The 20,736-nt window shown below is 34.6% G+C and overlaps 2 protein-coding genes across 3 annotated transcripts; one reads left to right on the plus strand and one right to left on the minus strand.

Moving 5' to 3' along the window:
- The first annotated feature begins 1,650 nt into the window (after positions 1-1,650).
- Positions 1,651-15,476, plus strand: LOC100796806 (uncharacterized). 2 transcript variants are annotated; one of them, XM_006586019.4, is made up of 13 exons: positions 1,651-3,102; positions 3,589-4,321; positions 5,572-6,067; positions 6,364-6,515; positions 6,599-9,895; positions 10,008-10,220; positions 11,158-11,361; positions 11,462-11,659; positions 11,903-12,061; positions 13,081-13,431; positions 14,116-14,548; positions 14,642-14,738; positions 15,165-15,476. In XM_006586019.4, exons 1-13 carry the CDS (start codon positions 2,006-2,008, stop codon positions 15,364-15,366), a joined length of 7,632 nt encoding a protein of 2,543 aa, XP_006586082.1. In that variant the 5' UTR covers positions 1,651-2,005; the 3' UTR covers positions 15,367-15,476. The 2 variants fall into 2 exon arrangements, with proteins under 2 accessions (XP_006586082.1, XP_014634885.1); XM_014779399.2 differs by having other exon boundaries at positions 2,971-3,102; positions 3,612-4,321.
- Positions 15,477-16,069: 593 nt separating this feature from the next.
- Positions 16,070-19,066, minus strand: LOC100785544 (reactive Intermediate Deaminase A, chloroplastic). Its single transcript, XM_003532078.5, has 6 exons — positions 18,724-19,066; positions 17,542-17,657; positions 17,401-17,445; positions 17,098-17,171; positions 16,969-17,018; positions 16,070-16,452 (listed from the first exon to the last, which is right to left on the minus strand). The coding sequence occupies exons 1-6, from the start codon at positions 18,905-18,907 to the stop codon at positions 16,358-16,360; spliced, it is 564 nt and encodes a 187-aa protein (XP_003532126.1). The 5' UTR covers positions 18,908-19,066; the 3' UTR covers positions 16,070-16,357.
- Between the last annotated feature and the right edge of the window lie 1,670 nt (positions 19,067-20,736).

A 20,736-nucleotide genomic window follows, 5' to 3' on the forward strand; every position in this document is an offset into this window, starting at 1 on the left:
TTCCCTCATTTAGACCATAAAATCAAGGTTTTTTAATTGCCCGTGATAGCAATACGATCGCAATTATGACCGCATCGGTCACATTTATCCATAATTTGCCATGACATTAGTAAATACGATGAAATCACAATATGACCACAGTGATATTTAGGATTAAAAAAAAAAGACTTCCTTCTGCAATCGTTGATTCCAACGACACATCGAACATGCATTGGTTTGTCTTACAAAAAATCTCTAACAAGCTTTGTTGGAAAAGAAAAAACATTTAAGTTTGCCACTGCATTAGAAGATTGGGCGAAGTGCTACGTTAATTAATAGTTAAGAGACTTGTTGTAACTTTGTATATGGTACTTGGATTAGGTACCTCAAGATACCAAGTCAGAATTGCATCTCCGGTGAGTAAAAACGTGTGATGAATAACTCAAAATTGTTTGTTAGAAAGGTTCATCTGGCAACTATATTTAAATTTGCTCACCAATGCTATCAAAATTTAATTGGTAATTGATCAACAAAGAATTATTATGTAATGTGTGGATTGGTATACATATACAATGTTGTTTGTTAATTTAAAGTCTATTCTTTGTCAAGAAGTCTTGTTTAATTGGTTGAACAAAGAGTACGAGTTATGGTAAAAAAAAAAATACAATCTATTCTTTTTGCTTATATTTATTTTTGATTGATTTCTAGGATAAAAAAAATACAATTTGTCCTTTTTGCTTAAACTTACTATTATTCATTAAAGCTTGTTCCAACTAAAAAGGATATAAAATAAAGGATATATAAATATGTATAAAATAAAAGATTTGAAAAAAAATTCCCATAATATTTTGAGCAAATTATAGAAATGCCCATTTTGTTTTACTTAACTACATGAGCCACCCTCCTTTTTTCAAAATACAAGAAAATTCTTTAATTTTTTTGTTTTCATTACAATGGCACCTTTGTATCACAAACATCATTAACTTGGCTTGATCATGTGATGTGATTTTCAAGTATTTTTTTTCCCAAAACACCCCATCATCATTATCATTGCATTCTCTACTTTGTTGTGCTCCTTTCTTTTCCTTCTCTTCGTTGACACAACATTCCTCCTCTACCTCTTTGTCCTAAAGATTTGCCTCGCCTGGATCCAACTAAATCACATTAATATTTGAACCAACTCAAGGCCATTCTTTACCTTTCATTCTTCTTCATCATGATCGCCAACTCAACTCCATCACTTGAGGTGACCATCGTATCAAGGCGCATGACTCCTCCTATCTATATTGGTAGGAACAATGGTAGTTAAGATTGACAATCTAGATCCAAACAACAAATAATACATGTGTAATATGTAGAAACATAAGAGTGCACATGTAATTGTCATGTGAGAATTTAAATGTAATTCAATTCTTAAAACTAAATGTAATGTAATTTAATATCATTATACGAAAGTTGTCAAAATAATATTTTCAAACGGAAGAATGTCTTGTGTAAAACATATGAAATATTATTGTAATTTATTCTTATATTCTTTCATTTAAAATTTAATTATCACGATATTATTTTAAAATATAAAGCTAATCACGGTATATTATTTAAAAAAAATTAGTTATTAAAGTCTTGAAGGAGAAATAAATAACACTAACATTTTTTGACGCAATAAACAACTAAATTAGAATAATAGAATTGTTAATTATTCAGTCCTATCTTATCATATCTAACTAATCAAATAGGGCCTTAAGGACTATTTTCTTTTAATCCGTAGGGCCTTAGCCCTTAAGGACTATGTAGGGATTAGGAGAGAGAATAATAATCAAATACTTAATTGATGATTTAATGATTAATATTTAAATTACTAGCCAAAACGAAGCCGTTTGATGACTTAGAGTTTAACCTATGTCCCTGCCCGCTTTCGGCGCAAGACGCAGTCCCACACAACACTAGACGTTAGTGGCGGGTGCGAAGTGGCGCTCCAACCTCCCTCACTGCGCCGCACTCACTCCTCCGTCTTCCGCCGTCATCCATGGCGGAACCCGCCGCAGTTCCAAACTTGCAACCTAAAGTCAGCCACGAAGCGAAACTGAAAGAACTGCTCCACAGAATCACCTCGCTCGAGATAAAGCTATGCTCCGATGGCGCCAAAGAGTTCGCGAAGCTCCTCAGGTCCGAGACCGGCGCCGACCTCCTCCGAGAGTACGTGCGCGGCTCCCCGAAGTGCTCGGAGCTTCTCGAAGCGTGGAAGCTTCGCGAAGGCAAACAGGGCATGCACTACGTCTTCGACCTAATCTCCGCCATTCTCAGCCACAGAGAAGGTAAGCACAACCCTAGCGACATCGAAAGCGTGAATATCACTAATGATTTGGATAAATTCGCGCGGTTACTTATTTCCGAACGGTTGAGTGATATCCACAAGGAGGTGAACAGCAAAGAGTGGCGGAGACAGAAGGCGGCGTTGTTACTCATGGCTTCGATTGCGCGGCGTGGCGCGAGCTTGGCGTCGGAGGTGGCGAAGAGCTTCGATTTCAAGCTCGCCGAGTTCGGGAGGATTGCGTCGGCGAACCGGAGAAGGAAGCCGGAGGCGAGGGTTGGGTTGTTGAGGAAGCCGTTTGTCGGATTTGCGATGTCGTTTTTGGAGGTCGGGAAGCCGTGGCTGTTGCGGTGGGTTTTGCAGCAGAGAGAGATGTATTCCGGCGTTCTGAGAGGGTTAGGGAGCGATGATGATGAAACTGTGGTGTTTGTGTTAACGGTGTTGAGAGATAGGGTTCTTGTTGAAGAGTCTCTGGTGCAGCCGTGGCTTCGGAGTGTTTTGTTTGGGAGTGCCACATTGGAGCAGTTGGTTGAGGTTTGTGCAAGGGAAGGTGGTGGTGATGCCGCTGAGGTGGCGTTTGGGGTGCTTTTTAGGGTTTGTACTGATCCTAGTAATGGTTTGATGCCGGACTCAAAAATGCGGTTGAAGGGTAATACGAAGAGAATCTTGGATCTCATGAAGAAGCTGCGGGTTACGGAGGTTCAGTATCATAAGGATTTGCTTTTGGCTATTGTTGAGGCCAAGGCTTCTTTTGGGTTGTCGTATTTGAAGGAGTTTCCTTACAACATTGATAATTTCAAGTCTTCTTCATGGTTAGTATTGTTTATGTGGATCTTTTTTGTTGTTGCTGTGGTAATGCTACTTTGTTGGCAATGCAATATTTGACACGCTTTTCAATACTCAACCATAAAAATTAGATGAAAACTGAAAATACATAGGCCAACCCTATAGTAGGAGGGGATTATTACATGGTCGGGATCACCCTGGTCTCAATCAACCTCCACATAACACGTAATCAAGTGTTATTAATTCTATCTCGTAAATTAAAATACTCGATTACGTGTGACTTAGCGATTGGTTGGAAACATGGACACGTTATGGTCTAGAACTATCTAATAATCTGATAACTTCTCCTAAAGTAGGGGGGCTAGCATGAGATTTTGCCCAATAATAATATTGACAGTATTAAAAAGAGTGAGTCAGAAGATGGTGTTGCAAGCAATTCTTTGATATGTATGTTTTTTTTTGTTATTTGATTCATTCTCCCTGTTTTCGGCTGGTGACTGATGTATTTGCAGGATTTCTGCAATATCTGTGGCAGCTCAGTTGGTTTCATTGGTGGGTAATGGCATTTCCAAAGAATCTGTCAATTTTCGATCAAATGGTCCGCACCTGTTTGACAATATGGATTTGCACAGTATTGTGAAGTGCTTGTTTCCTCGTCCATTCAGCAGATCATTGTTTAATAAGGGAATGCCTCACATTGAACCTTATGTGAAACATGGTACTCTAAGGCTTCTTCTGGAGTTACTGAAATTGCTGGACTCTATTTTTGGTGGTTTGAATCGTAATTCTAATACCAACAATCCATTCATGCAACATATGATGTCTATCAAGGACGAAATCCAGAATTATGTTCAAGCTTTTATTCCCGATCTGCAGGTTTTATTAAATCTACTTTCCTCTTTAGATGTCAATTCTGAAGCCTGTAACTCAAGTTTAAAGAGAAATGCATGCCATCATGAACATAATAGCAGCAGTAGGAAGAAGTTAAAACTTGACATTTCGGAGAGTGGTGATATAGATATAGTTGTTGCTGGGATAAGTTCTACTCCAGATATTGATTTAACTGGCAACAGTGGAACAGTTGATGGTGGACCAAGAGCAGATGCTTTGGATGATGAGGAGGATCTCATGAATAGCATAGGGGAAATTTGGGGCGTGGACCTTCGTTCAATGGAAATTAACACATTTGAAGATGTGGAATCATACTTGCTGTCTAAACTGCTTGATGCTCTCAGATATTACCGCGTATGTTCATTTTTTTATAATCTTAGTTTTATTGAACCTATTGGGTGTCATTAATACTGTTAAGTAATAGAAAAAATATCTCATGATCTAACCAAAAATAAATGCTTCTACTGAATTATTTTATTACTTAGTTCCTTTAGACAATTTTCTGTTTGTTTAGCATTTTTGCTATTTTCGTTATGTCTGGAATACTATGTTGTTGGATTAACTAAATTAAGGATGTCTTAAGCAAAGGTTTTGATGGTGGCTTGATCGTCAAGTTTCTATGATGATTGTAAAAGAGTGTTGTTTATTTCAAGAACTTCATTTGTCTCCATGCACTGGAAATCAATTTTTTCATTTGCTTTTGATCTATTACACTCAATGATTTAGAGACAAACTAGTTTTTGGTCTTTCACCTACCAATTTAAGCCATTTAAGTTACAAACTTTATCCATCAGAAACTGTAAACTTCATAGATATTGTCTTTATTCAGTTATTCTTTTTTCTGTGAGAAATTCCTAGTTGGTTTCTTGGCGACTAGCATCAACTTGTGCGTCCTCTTATGCATTTTTTGCTGAATGGTCCTGATTAAACCAGTTTAAGTTGTATTCCTTTGAAGACCTAATAAATTGCTACTGTCTAGGGGTAGTTGGCATGCCTTATAGTTATCTCATTTTCTTTCTAAAAAAAATGCATTTTGTTTTTAAAAAATAAACATTTCCTATGATGGTTTTGTTCTCTTAAATGCAATTTTATATTCTAGTCTTTTGCTCACTGTATTATAACCATTCTTGGTGCATCATTTGTTTTAATCAACTCGCTTATTTGAGCTCTTAGCTTTTTTATACATCTTTGTGGTGTTTAGCAATGCTTAATTTGATTCAGACAGACTCAGCATAACAATAGTAAACTTACTGTTTAAACTAGGTATGCGTTGGAATTTAGTTTTTCACTTTAAATGTCTGTGAAATTATATTTTTTGTGTTGACTTTACTCTACATCTATAATTCTACAGTCATTTTAGAAGTAGAAGAATAGTTGAATGTGAATTGAGGTAAAATCTCTTCTGTTGTGTGAAATGTACTTGTTGCATCTAAGGACGTGTCCCTAACCAATGGGTTAGCATCTTGCTAAACCATCCTAATGAAGGAGGGAAAGGAAATCTGTTGTAATTGTTACTTTGTTTTTATAGAAATTTATAGTTTTACTTAAGTAATTCAAATATATATGATGTTATCTTAAATTCCTTTTCTGTTTTTCTTGTGCAGCGGGCTCTGCCTTTTTCTTTGGATAATTCTTTTGAAACATTCAAGGGTCTTCTCAAAAGCCCATTGGAATTAACAAGTCATCTGCAGGTCTCAGTGTTGTCCTTGCTTGTGGAATACATTGAATGGTGTCCTGATGATGAAATTCCTATCAGAACTCCACCCATGTTGTACAAATACTTACAACCATTCATTAAATTGTTAATGTTTTCTCCATACAATGAAACAAGGGAACTGGCTTACAAGCTGGCCTTGGCAGCTATGTTCAGTACTGGTGCTTTTGATGGGAATCTTCACGAGATAGAAGCATGGTTTTTATTTTTACCAGGTTATCATGGAAAGAAACCCCCTGTCAAAATCTCGGAGGTTGATGTATTACAGAGTTTGACTCTATTTGTCATATCATTCTTTTGCGATGCTGTTTCTACACTTGGAAATAATTTGATTAAATATTGGGATATTCTTAAGAGTCATGCCCATTGTTTGGAAGGTGGTGAAGGTAATTAGTTCTATATTCTCTTATTTCAATTCTTTGTATACACTTCACTCTAAAATCACTTATATCATATACTGCTTATTTTCCATTTTGTTCTACTGCATAAGTTTTTGATCTGGCTCTATAAATTTCATATGATCAGCATAATGCGTGAGCTCATTTTGTAGGGTCATAGTATCCAGTTGGGGTGCTGTTTTTTTTTTTTTTTGGCATTTCTTTGGAAATGTTACTATCTGGTATTGCCAAAATTGTTAGTAAGTTTTGGCTCGTTATTGCTGATTTAGTGGTTTTCCTTGCAGATTTATCACCTCAATTTAGCCCTTTTATCATATGTGTGCTAGAGAAGTGTCTAAAGGTGATCCGACCTAAAACAGGATCCTGCTCGTTGCCTAAAAAATCAATGGTATTATTATACACTTGCAATACAGTCAAGTATCTCTTGCAAACACAGGTACATAATACATCATTGTACATTTTTGCTTAATTTTGTTTGCAGTTTGTGTGCATCTAATGCTAGATCTGTGTTTCTGATAGGTCAACGCAGGATTGTTATCTGCTTTAGTTCATGCAGACTTGACAGAGAGACTTGGTGGAAGTTATGAATGTGATGAAGTCTTTCCTGAGTGGAAGCCACTGAAGGATTTATTGGACTTTGTGGAGAGCATATTACACCAAAGGAATTATTGCATTTTCTCTAAAAATGAAGAATCTGTCCTTCCTGATAGTTCTTTGGGAAGTGCGCTTGGTAGTGTAAATAGATTGTTGAATTGTGGGTCTGGTCATGGTATTGCTGAAACAACCATAGCTTTCATATCCTCCATTATATTGGAAGGCACCAATAAAATATTGACAAATCTGCCATCACATGTGGTCATACCACGTGACTTAGTTGGAGTTCCTTTCTCACTCTTATTATCAGTACTTTTTCTTGATTATAGTGTTCTTCACCATGCTTCTAAGTTGTGGCCTGTAATGTTTTATGCTGCCTTGGATATGGCCATGTCAGATCTTGGTATTGATGGTCAAAATGCAGCTCCTGTTGAGACTTCTGATCTTACATTGCATCCAGATTCTCTAACTTGTAGCCAACTTTTAGATGCTTCTGAAGTTGATGCTGTTACATTTAGTATCTTTCTAAAACAGGCGCCTTTCCATGTGATATTTCCTGCGATGATGTGTATGAATGGTCCTTACATATCAAAGCTATCTAAAATACAAGAGTTTTTACTGCATAAATTATCTGAGTCAAATGATAGCTTGCTCCTTACCAATCTGCAACTCATTCTGTTCTGGACTCATCGGATTCAGTTATGTTATGAAGTTAACCCAATAGCTGAAGTTGAACAACTTTTGAATCTGTGTGTTATACTTGTAGGGAGCTTGTTAGCTCAATTATTGGTTCCAGAAAGTGGTTCTGACTGGTCTATAAACTCTGCCTTTTATTCATTAAGACATAACATTCAAGAAGTGATTAAAACCATTTTTTGTCATCCTTGTGTTTTGATCTCATTATCCTTTTCTTTGGGAAGTTGTCAGAATCTTTCAAATGGAAATGTAGAGAATGATATCAATATGCTAAATGTAGTATCCAATGAGGGGTTTCACAACTTTGGTAATCCAGTTTTAAAGATATTAACAATGACTCTAGAGTCCATGTGGTCTTTATCTGGTGCCCACCTTTGTGTGTCAACAGCTGAAGATGTTGCTAATAATATTGTGAAGGCATTTAAACGCCTTCAACAAAAACTATTTCTGGATGTCAGAAACAGATTTGAGCTGTACATTCGTACTGAAGATGTGATGCCTCTTCTTCCAACATTGTATGCTTTACATTCTTTGCATCGATTTTTATCCCCTTTTCAGCTCCTTGAATTAGTGAATTGGATGTTCAGTAGAGATGAGTTTGATGATTTGCCAATTAAGAAATCCTCAATATTTGTTGGATGTTCCTTAGCTGCTGATGCTTTCAGTGCTTTATCCATTTATTTTCAGCAGTCAACTGAAAACAGGGCACCGTATGATTTGTTTTGGGAGATGGGTGAAAAGAATATGAAAGCTGATATTTTTGAGCAGATTTACCTCAAGGTAGTTGACTTTTCTGTATGTTATGAAATAGATAGTGCAGATAGATGCTTGCTTGAAGCTGTCAATCTCTTGTATAAGCAGAAACATTTGCAACAAGAAACGTTTCATCCTTTGCTGTTGGTCATGTGGAAAATTATAATGGTTACTCCATTGAAAGTGCTTTCCCATTGCATTTACAAGACTAATGCTAAGAAAGCTACGTTTTTACATATTCTTTCTGAATTGAGTTCCCTCCATTCGTTGATCTTTGGGCATTTATTTTTGGGTACAGTGAATAGAAGTTTACATCATGGTATTGGTGTGATGGAACATACCTTTGATCCTACTCTCTCAGAAGATCAGTTTTTGCTGCTTCTGCCGGCCTCTTTGTCATACTTCAGCTTAATTTCTAAGAGACTTAGAGAGCAGAGTCACAGAGATTTTGAACATTTACCTTACTTTTATTCAAAAATTCTCTTAAAAGGTTTCAGTCAGTGGAAGAGGTTTTCCTCAAAAGATATATTTCAGGAACAATATGGGGAATTCTTTCCATCATCTGCTCAAGAACTTCTGTGTCTTACTGATCTTAGTCTTCTTGGGAAATCAATTCATATGTTAAAGTATCACTTTGCTCATAATGGGGATATGATGAAACTGAAAAAGCGATTAAATCTATTCAAATCCATTTTCCCAAAATTTGATTCACATGATGATCTGATGAACTGTGATTGTCAAGTTATTGATAGTTATTCCCTGCGTCAGTCTTTGAACATCATCAATTGTGTTGTTGCAAAGATATCACTTTGTAAAATATTATTGTTTCATGAAGCAGGTGGGGATTTCAAAGATGTTGCTGTGAAAATGCAAAGCAAATTAGGTAGATGCAGGATACATTTCATAAATATTTTGGTGGATATTTGGCAGTTTATTGTTAAGAAATTTTCGTTAGCTTCTTATCAATGTAGAACTGCAAAAGGCACTAACATTTCATTGCTATATAATCACTTGGAGGGTTTTTTGTTGAAGAGTATTCTTGAATTGGCTGGAGAAATGCAAAATGATCTTATTCAATTGCAAGCCATTTCCTTCCTTGAGCAATTAATCAGATCTGCTCTTCTCTATAGGTTTGGTGATTTTACAACAATGAAAACTGTCCGGGTTATATTATCACAGCTTAGTGAGGGGAGGCTATCATATGATTTATATCTTCAGTTGTTGCTTGCTCATTCTCAGTTTGCTCCCACTCTCCATTCAGTGCGCAAACAAGCAGGTTCCCTTTTGAAGCCTGTATCCAGCATTCTGAAATGTCTTGTGATTCCTTCTCTTGATCATTGTGAAAATGATGTGAAACACAGAGGGCTAACGACTGAGCTCTCTAGTGGACCATTGGAAATTGTTAAAATACTTTGGATACTTTTATTGGTTAAGGCTCGTCAAATTGACTCAGATAATGGAAATGACATTGATGTAAATTTAAAAGAACTGCATGCACTGCTTCGTCATTCTTATGGTGCAACAGTCAACTGGATTGATTTGGAAATATACAATCTGATGCAACAGATTGAGTCTATGAGTGGCCTGCTGTCTCAAAATGCCAAGTTAGATTCAGAAACAATTGAAGAATGGTACAAAAGCCAGCATAGAGACAACTTTCCAATTGACCCTGACATATGCGTGTCAACAGTTCTCTATTTTCCGTATGATAGAACTTTCTCTGATGAGCTACCATCTATAAACAAGATTGAACCAGATACTCCTAGGAAAAAGGTTCAAGCACATTTTAAGCTACCTGCCTGAATCTGTGTTTCCTGTCTGTAGTTTTGTACCTGTTCTAGTTTATTTATCATTATGTTAACTAACTGCATAAAATCCTATACAGGTACTTTATTCTCATGTTGAAGATAAAGAACGTTATGATCCTGTATTTATATTGCGATTTTCAATTCATAGTCTCTCAAAGGCTTATGTAGCGCCTGTGGAGTTTGCTGGTTCAGGGTTGCTTGCGATTGCATTTGTTAGCTTGTCTTCCCCAGACCAAGGGATAAGAAGATTAGCGTATGGCACTCTTGATAAATTTAAGAATGCAGTAGAGGTTGGTAACATGTGTATCAGTTTATGTTTATTTTTTTATCATATAAAATTTCATTTTGGAAATACCAGATTATTTTCCATAACTCAAAATTTATTTATTTATTTCTATATTGTTGATACTTTTTTTATTCCCATATGGAGAGCTATTTTTTTTTTTAATGGAATAATCTGATTTGGGTTTGTGAAAATGGGTATGTTGGCTGTTCGTTTTCCCTGAGGCAGTTTCTCATGCTTCTTTTCAGATGTTTTGGCAAAAACAAGGATGTTTTTGTGAGGTCTTTTGTGTAATACTGTATTTTGTATGTTGACTGTTCAATTGGTCATTTTCCATGGGGCCGTTTCTCATGATTCATTTCTGATGTTTTAGCAAGAAAAAGAATGCTAAATATCTGCCAGTATGTTTTTTTGTTAATTCTTTATAGTATTACTGTAATTTGGTAAATTGGTTAGATAAAAATGTCAGTATTTTTATGGGTGTTTTATTTCTCTTTCATCTGCTTTGGGATTGAGTTGTGTTTATAGTGTCTCTTTGTTGTTTTGCTCATGTTATAGTGGGAAAACTTTTATTATTGATATGGAAAGAGATTAGACAACTTTGCTGTTTCTTTTTATTTTGTCCAAAAAATGCCTGTTGGGAAAGTTCAGCTAGAGAATCTTATGAGACTGTAAGGTTGTGGAAGCCTCTAAAACCGTTTGCAAGCCAGGGCCAAAGTGAATATTTGTTGAATTTTTGGGCTTCGACTTTTTCCTGGGGCTGATTTGTAGGGGTCAGTGCTCTCTGAATGAGGCATTATTAGAGAATATAATAGTGTATTGGATAGGATTCTATGGAATTCAAATATTATATCATATTAATGACTGCCTTTCTGTTTTTGTGTATATACATATTATTCCTTGTTCAAAGATTATGTTTGATTAGCAATCAAAATGTCTTACAGAAGTGCCAAAAGAGGAAGGATGTAATGGGACTTCGGCTTCTATTAAATTCTGTTCAAAACAGCATAGAAGAGCCATGGCAAAGAATCCCATCAGTTATTGCTTTATTTGCTGCAGAGGCATCTTGTGTATTGTTAGATCCGGCACATGATCATTATGCAGCTATAAGTACATTTTTTATACATTCATCTAAGTTGAATATGAGGGTATATATCTATGGCTTGAAATTTCTTTCACAATTTGTTGACTTTTTTTAATGGAATTTTTTGCTTTTTATTGAAAAATCCATTTGCTTCAATTTTGTAGGTTATGTTTGATAACTTTTTTTGGAGTACCTCTGTCAATTTCAAAGCAGAGAGGTCTTGGATGCTTCGCCTAGTATATGCAGGGATGAACTCAGATGATGATGCTGCGATATATATCAGGAACTCTATCCTTGAGAAGCTAATGAGTTTTTACGTCTCTTCTCTTTCAGATTTTGAGTCTAAGAACCTGATTATTGAGGTAAATACACATACTTAAAATTTGTTTTTATTTTTTAAAGTCTATCCTACTTTAACTTATTGTTCTCTTATCAGCTTGAATGTTTCATAGCTGTGATGACATCCATGTCAAGGAGTTTCTGATTTTGAACCCAATGGTTTGAGATGTTGATGAAACATGCTTTTTTCCTATGTGTGATTCTCACTGTGACTACTCCTTTTTCCTCTACCAATATAACATTGGGCTATTTTATTTACTTTGCAGGTGATAAATAAATCTGTTAAATTGCACAAGATTACCCGTCATCTAGTGAAGCATTGTTCTTTATTTTCATGGTTTTCGTCTCTCATCTCCGTTGCCAGACAGAGGCTTAATGGAAATGAAAATAAACTTTTCTTGAAGCATGTGTTGGTAGCATTGAAGGTAAGTAAGCGCTTGATTCTCATTCGGTTTGTATTTCTTGTTGGATGCAGGAAGGTCCTCTTTGATTTTCCTTTGAAATGTGTTGGGGGTTTTCTAAAATTATGACTTGTCAGCCTGCATATTTTTTTAGCAAGATTGTTCATTGATCATTGTGCTGAAGAGGGTAAAAGAGAAGCAGTTTGATAATGATGGAATTATCAACACATGCACCCCTCTGACCCTCTACCTCTAGAGTTAAACCAAACTACTAGATCTCACAGCAATTCACATAACAGAGAGAAATTATCAATTCACAATGCACACACCAAAAGAAAGAGAGACTGTAGAATAAAGATTAGGATCTCAAGTGATATACCTCTCAGATCCCAGAGCTGCAGGTGCCAGGCCCCAGGCCATTACTCACAATTTCTGAATATCCCCCCTCCCAAATATTCCTTTTTCAATCATAGCTTCAGCTGCAACAGAATCTCCACTTTGCATAACTGCCTCCTCTGCCATGTGTCCCTCTTCTTCTCTTTCCTCTGTAGACTCTCCAAATCCTTGGCCCCATAATGTGTTGAGCCAAAAGCTGATCCCTCTGGTTTTATGCCCTATAAAATAATCCAAAAGTTTTTCTAAAAACAAAAATGAGGAAGTTCAAATCATAAAACAATAACTTGTCTTCTGTGATGTTAAATTGTATTTGTGAGCTAAAACTGATCACCTAAACTCCCACCTAATTTTCTTGGCATGCTTGATCATTTAGCACTTATCTGAAGGGTTACCTGTTATTGTCTACCTATGAGCTTGGATTAGCTTCAACACCATAAAGGTTATTACCTAAAATTGTTAGTCAAGCTGTCTTTTTGATTCCTTTGACCGGAATTATATATTTACTGATTTGCTAATGATATTTTAATGTAATGTTTATTAAATTTTGTAACCTTGTTTATGTTTGAGAAATGCCCATATTTATTAATTTATTTTTTAACTTTCAGTTTTCTTTTTCCTTTACACTGAGTACCCCTATTATTATTTAGGTTGTCAATGATGTTATTTCATCAGGAGGCATCTCCAAGTGGTTGCAAAATCATGGCCTTGAGCAGCTTATGGAGCTTTCATCAAATCTATTTAATTTCTTATTCCAGGATGCAACATTGACAAATGAAACTGTAGTACTAGTTAATCCTTTTCTACGAATGATAGCATCAGTGTTGAAATTATCTCAAAAAAGGAAAATATATCAGCCACATTTTACCCTATCAATTGAGGGCTTGTATCAGATGTACCAGGCTGGCAGTGTGTGTAATCAAGCCATAAAAAGCATTAAACCAGAGCTTGCACTTGAAGCCATACTTATGAATGCACCTCCTGTTTCCATTTTCATGATGGTACTTTCTTTGATCCCCTCATTTATTACTTTTTTTATTATTAAACCTTGATCACTGATACTCTATTGCATATTTAATTAAATTGAATTGTTCAAAGGCATACAATAAAATCTTGGCTTGCTTATATTTTTATTTGACTTTAGCTACACCAATGCAATTGATTTTCATGCAATGTATTGGTTATTTATTGTGTACTGACTATGATACCTGGAGATGAAAATAATAAACAATTCACTGTTCATGCTTCGTAGTGTTTAAAGTTGTACAAATGTTACATGATTATGTTTTGATTACACTTGCGCTGTATATAATAAATTATTTTACTCTATCGAAAGAGTTAACTTTGAAAATAATTTTGGCATTTGTAATTGCTGTGGGTTTTAGATTTGGCTTGTTTATTATGGTTTTTCTCACTTTACAATAAAGGTTCATTGCTGAGCAAAAAAAACAATAAAGGTTCATTCCTCCGAGAAATCCTGTTCATCAGGCTAAAGCTCTAATTCTGATTAAGCAATTACTTCCTCTATATTTTGACCAATTTGCTTATAATTATGGATTTAGGCAAATGAGTGGGTGGATCCTATCATGCAATGACTGTCATACAGATACAAATGCTTGCATTTGTTTGTTATATTGACTTTTTTTGAGTGGGTATGAATAACCACCACATTTGTATGTACACAGAATCAGGAAAGGCTACAAAGCTTTCTTATCTGGGCAACTACAACTGCTTTACAGTCCGAGTCTTTACAAAGGCTGGGGTCCAATGAGTCTCAGTTCTCAAGAAATAATTCAAGGGAAGATTTTCGAGAGAACTCAGTAGTTTCAACATTTCTACGTTGGTTAACAGCATCAGTAATCAATGGGAAGCTCCATAAAAAATCTTATAATTGGGATTCAGAATTTGCTGAAACGCACAACCTTGAATCCCTGCATTCTTTGCTGGTGCATGTTGAAAATACCTCTGGACAAAGAAATGATATTGATATTGGTGCTGAGGAGGTACTAGCTTCAACAATCTTCCATCTCCAACTGCGTCTTGGTGTCAATCATGAAGTGCTACCATCAGTTGTATGTGCTCTCTGTCTCCTGATGTTTGGTGCCTCTAAATTTGCAGGTATGCTCATACATTTAATTATGGTTTACTGAATGCAATTATCGACACTCTTGCTTTTGGCCAGTTATTTATGCTTTTTATTTCATTCTATAGTCAGCAGAACTGATTTATTGAAAGACTACAACACATTAATATCATCATACAGTTCAAGGGTACGGTGTCCTCCTGAAGCTAATCCAACTTGGAGATGGTAATTTTTCTTGGTCTTCTAATTTCTCATCCTTTTCTTCTTTATATGGTCTGTAGTCATGATGTTAAATAAGGAAAACGTAATTTCTTAGCTTAATTTTATAATTCTTGGTCACTTCTAAATTTTTTTGGAGACTATGGGGGAACATTTTATGTGTCAGGCTCAAAGCACTTTAATTATATGGATTTTTTCTAACAAATTATTGGATTTGAGTTTCGATTATCAGCATCTGATCTGGTGAGTGGAATTGGGCGAAATTGATTCAGTAAAAAATTTGCCCACCTAAAATTAGCTTTGGTTTTTCTGTAGGTGAACTTAAATGAACTAGAATGTGTATTTTACTGCTATATCACAACGAAGTTTAATGGGATTTTAGTATTTATCTATGCTTAAAAAATTATCATATTGGACCGGTTTGTTGTTTAGGTCGTTTTATCAGCCATGGAAGGATGATTCTCTGGAGCTCACTGACTCGCAGAAGATGGAGGAATATCATGCTTGCCTAACTTTGTTAGTTATTATCTCTAATGTTCTTGGTGCAAAGAAATTAGAGTCGGCTAGTTTATCCCCTGTAGATTTAGAGAGATCTGGCTTATTCCAATGGGAAATAAGTTTACTAAGAAACTAAGTTTATACAAGAGTCGTTAGCTTTTTATTTTTATTTTTTGTACGTTAGTAAGTGTACAGCTAGTGTCAAAGTATCGATATATTTGAAAATGCAAATTTTGCCAATGAAAACAGGCCATCTTTTATGTATTTGATGGCATTATATAAGTTAAATTAAAATTATGGTCCTTATATATACTAAAAGGTGTGCAGAAAAAATCAAACCGAACTGATCGAAAACTAAACTGAACTGAATCATTTTGAAAAAATCAAACCATTTTGGAGAAAAAACTAAACCGAATTACTTGAAAGCAGTTTGGTTAATCGAACAATTTTTAAAGGTTTGGTTTGGTTCTTCACAAAAATCAATCCATATATGATAAAACATGGATAACTGAATTGAACATAACTTTTTTTTTTTTATATAAAAAATCACTTTATAAAATGGTTTGGTTAACAGAACCGCTTTTATAAAGTGAATAAAAAGTGGAAGGGTTTGGATTTTTAAAGAAATCCAATTTTTGCATAGCCTTAACTAGCATATTTTCGGTCAGGTGAATACACTGACCTGTCTATTTTTTGCAATTACATATTGGGTTGGTTACAACTTTATTAAATTACTTCATGGACAAAAACTCCTTTTTAGTCTCTTTTTATCTCTCTTCAATCTAGTTGTGGAAGGAAAATATTTATGCAGTGAGCAAGAGAATTTACATTGAAACATGTAGTAGAAATGGTTTTATTGGAGAGTTGACATCCAAACATGGTCCATGATAAAGTGAAACGGCATTACAAAAAGCTGCAAACCTTTCTCATAATTTCTTTCAGATTTAATGGAAACAAAATCTTATGAGAGAATATGGGAATTGGAGTCCTTTCCAGTGGGTTCGCTTTGTAAGGACATGAGCATCATCATCCAACAAGATACAAACAATCCAATTTGGTTGGATATGTCCCTCCCGTATTATTTACCTGAGTTTGTTGAAGACTCATATATACTATTAGAATGGTGCTCAAAGTGCGGCTATGCACTCAATTTCAATCTTGGCATCCATTGGCAAGCCAGCTACTTGATAGGTTGACCGAGCCGGGGGAGGTGAAGGGAAGTCTGAAACCATTTGAGCCATAATTAAATGATTATTGACACCAATACCAGCAAAAGTTTAAAAAGTATAAATTATAAAAATGGGTAAATTGTAGCACTAAACAAAGATCTTGTCACTCAAACAAGAGTAGAAGAGTGGATTTTCTTGCATTAATAATGTTTTATTTTTTCAAGATAAAACATAAACAAAGCCATCACAAGCCAACATATGAATCTTCAATTACAAAATCTAGAAGTTAACATATGGACCAAGGATTAATTTTTACAGTACAATAAAATTTATTATCAGAAGTGAAATTCATTGGTAAGTGGCAGTGTAGATTGTAGCACAATATAATTTATTTGTCTGCAATATTAAACAGATGGCTAATTACTGTTATCAAAAGAGATAACAAATAAAAAAAGTTTAGAACAGAGGTACTTGTCATTACAACTAGATAATCTATTGCTAGCTTTAAGCAAGAATGTGAGCTATTATTATTGTCAAGGAAACATCAAAATCACTACCATAGAACTCACATTTAGCATAGATCTCATTAACTTTCTTGAAGTCCTTCAAGTCAGCCAACCTGGAGGAAATAAGCAGTATATAGTCAGCTTGCCAGCACTCAATACAATTCAAAGTAAGGAAGAGCACATGATTCATACAAAATAGTTGTCTTAACAACTGATGAATAGCTGGCACCCCCAGATTTTAGGATCTCTCCCATATTTTTGAGAACCTGCAATGTGCAATTATTTTACAAATGTTGGTGACAAAATCAGCAAAGTGCCATTTTACAACAACGCAACAATATCAAGACACGTTACTAGCATATGTTACTGTAAAAGTAAGAGGAATTTAAATGCATCTACCAGCCAATGATTAATGCATCTACCAGCCAATGATTAATGACGTTCAAAGAATGTACTCAAGTTGCAAAAATTATCAACATTATCAGGCATATGTACCTGCTCTGTCTGATCTTCAACATTATCAGAGATGAACTTCCCTGTCTGCATTAGAGAGCAAAACATATATCAGGCAGCCAGAATAAATGCACAACTGCACACACATACAGAAGAGTGAACTTCAGATGGAAGATATCAAACCTCAGGAATAAGGCCAAGAACACCTGACACAAACAGAAGGTTGTTGGCTTTGATTGCTTGAGAGTATGGCCCCAATGCCGCTGGGGCCTTTTCAGTTTGAACAGCTTCCTTTAAACCTGCAATCAATGAAAAAAATGATTGGCAGCATAAGATTTGGATAAAGATAAAGGAAAAAACAATTGGCAGCAGAAGATTTGGATAAAGATAAAAGAAAAAACAATTGGCAGCAGAAGATTTGGATAAAGATAAAAATAGAAATGCAAAGGTTTTTCATGAAAACAATATAATCTTTCTCCCTTTGCATCTCTCTGCCAAAATACAAAAGGCATCTCAACTAGGTCCAATACATTAGTTCAAACAAGCAGTAACCATACTAGTTTGCCAACAGAGAACATGAAAGTCTATCAAAGGGTAAATACACTTCAATGCAGTTAACTAGCTAAGCAATGCAGTACCCCCACTAAAAGATCCTATCACAGATTACCAAGTACAGTAAGTTTGTTAACTTTTACAATAACTATCATACTATAAGTCATATAAATGATGGTTTTTGATTCGTCTGACACTCAACAATATAAAATTGTGTTATACTGAAACATCTTGTTCTTTCAAGACATTGGAAAACAAAGAAATAGTGAATTTTCTCAAGATAATAATGTACTTACAAAATTCCATTTCAATTCATCCTATTTCATCATCATATCCTGGATGTGATATGGTTTCGAAGGATGAACTTGACAGTTCAAATGAGATTTCCATTGGTGTGCATCTAATAAGAATTGAACCTACGAATTCGCCATGGCTAAAGTGAGTCGGTGACTCATATCCTTTCTTTAAATAGAAATTCTGTCTTATGATCTAACTTTTTATTATATGGTAAGTTTAGATTTACTTTATACATTGTATATAGTCATGAAGTTCTAGTCAAAAGTCAAAATTATAACCCAAGTGGTCAACTCGTTAGCAAGGTAAAACAACAATTTCAGCAACCAAATTGCAATTTCATATACGCTAAAAACTTTGGGGAACAAACAAAGCAATGCAACTACCATCTTCTCACACTAAATTGAATATTTTACTCACCCACAAAATTAAAAAGATAAAAAAAGATTTTTTTAAAAAAAACTGCAATAAATAAATTTCAGAAAAAAAACACGCATAGAGAAAATGATCGGAACTTACTGGTATCAGTAGAGAGGCTCATGCAAGCGAATGGCGCAGAGCGCTTAGACGAACAAGAGCGCAAAAGTGCAGCGCCGGCCACCGAGGCTCCGACTATTCCGGCGGCCCACGATGCCCGGCGGCGAAGAACGCCGGCGTTCATCGCCGGAATGTTGAAAGTCCTTGCAGCACAAAACGATGCCATCTCTCTCTCTCTTAGACACACACAAACACTGTCAGTGACTCACTGTCTGTGACATTATAAAAAATTCCCAAACACTGTCTGTGACTCATTGTGCTCTGCCTCGTAACATTGGTGAGATATCGGTTTTCCGAAACTACCCTTGCCATTCTCACACCCCTTTTCTCTATTCTTGCACTTTGAAGTTTGATTTATTTATTTATTTTTTAAATATTTCCAACGGAAACATGTTTTGCCTTTATAAATTCCAATTTTTTAAGTCATTCCTTGTAAGTTAAGGCAGGGAGTGTAAGTTGATATATATATCTATATATTTTGAATTATGTAAGTTGATACCTGATAACCATGTTTATTTTTTTGAGTAATGCAATACATAATAGAAATAAATTTTTATTATGTGGTAGGTTATCATTTTTCAATACATAATGAAAACATGTTTTATGTGTTAATTCTTTAATAAAAAAATTAAAATAAAAAAAAACAAGTTTATATTGTATTATTTTAAAAAAAAAAGAACAAAAAAATATATTTTTATTATTAAACGAACAATAGGAATAAATTTCTGTTGTGTTATTTTTTTTATAGGATATGGATGAGAGAGAGACATCAAATTAAAATAACAAAAACAAGTTTCTATTGTATTATTTTTTTTAAAACAAAAATATATTTTTATTATAAAAGGAACAATAGGAATAAATTTCCGTTGTGTTATTTTTTTTTATAAGATATGGATGAGAGATAGACATTGCGGAAACAACCCTTCTACAAGGCTTTGTTATTCTCACGCCTCTTTTCTTTTAGTTCACACCAATACCTTTTTGTGTTTCTTTTGAAAAAAAAATGCTCTTAACGAAAACCTTTCTCCATTCTAAATTCAACACAATGAAAACATGTTTATGTTGTAATCAGGAAAGGAACCTGAAAAATTCATTAGTGAGGGGGCATGGAAAAAACTTAATACATGGTAAGGAAAATCAACAATGACTTTCTATGCATAGTTCTAATAAATTCAATACATGCATAAGTAAGTGCACATACAATACAAAGCTTTCCTTAACTTCTATTTTGTAGGAATGTGATACCAAATCTAATTCATGAAAGTTGTCTATGATTACATGTGACCCATAAGAAGTGCAACCAACATACATAGAGATGTTTGTAGAGTGATTTAGTTTGGTTTTTGCTTAAAAATATTCAAATTAAACATAAAAAATATATATGGTTTGATTCAATTTGAATGTAATATCAAATTCGAATCTAATCAAACTAATCCAATTTTCTACGGTGGGTGTTGTTGGTATGGGTTTTGTGATTTTTAATATTTTTAATTTTACCTTTATATGATTTTTTAAAAATATTTTTTAATTTATTTAACAAAAAATTAATGTAATTTATAATAGTACCTATATTCAGAAAATGGTTCAAGCATTTTTATTAAAGATTGTAATAAAAAGATGTCTATTTAATAATTAAGTGCAACTTTGGTTGTTCGTCTGACTTACTGTTCGTGCAAAAGGAAGGATGTGGATGTTTTTGCCAAAGTCCGTTTGCAAATGCAAATGATTACCCAAACATACCCTAACAATACCTCGTATTCAGAACTTGATTTTTGGCATTATAATAACCCAAACATTTAATAAAAAATTAGGCTTAAACATATTTAAAGCCTATAATAAATGATGGAATTTTGTTCTGAGTCCCTAATAATTTTTGTGTTGTTTTAAGTACATAATATATTAAATTTTTTATTTTTATTCCTTGGTGTGTTACCCAAATCTTGAATTTACATTAGGTGACAATTAACATAATGAAATGTGTTTCTCATAAATTAA

This window comes from Glycine max, chromosome 8, assembly GCF_000004515.6.
Source record: "Glycine max cultivar Williams 82 chromosome 8, Glycine_max_v4.0, whole genome shotgun sequence".
NCBI lineage: Eukaryota > Viridiplantae > Streptophyta > Magnoliopsida > Fabales > Fabaceae > Glycine > Glycine max.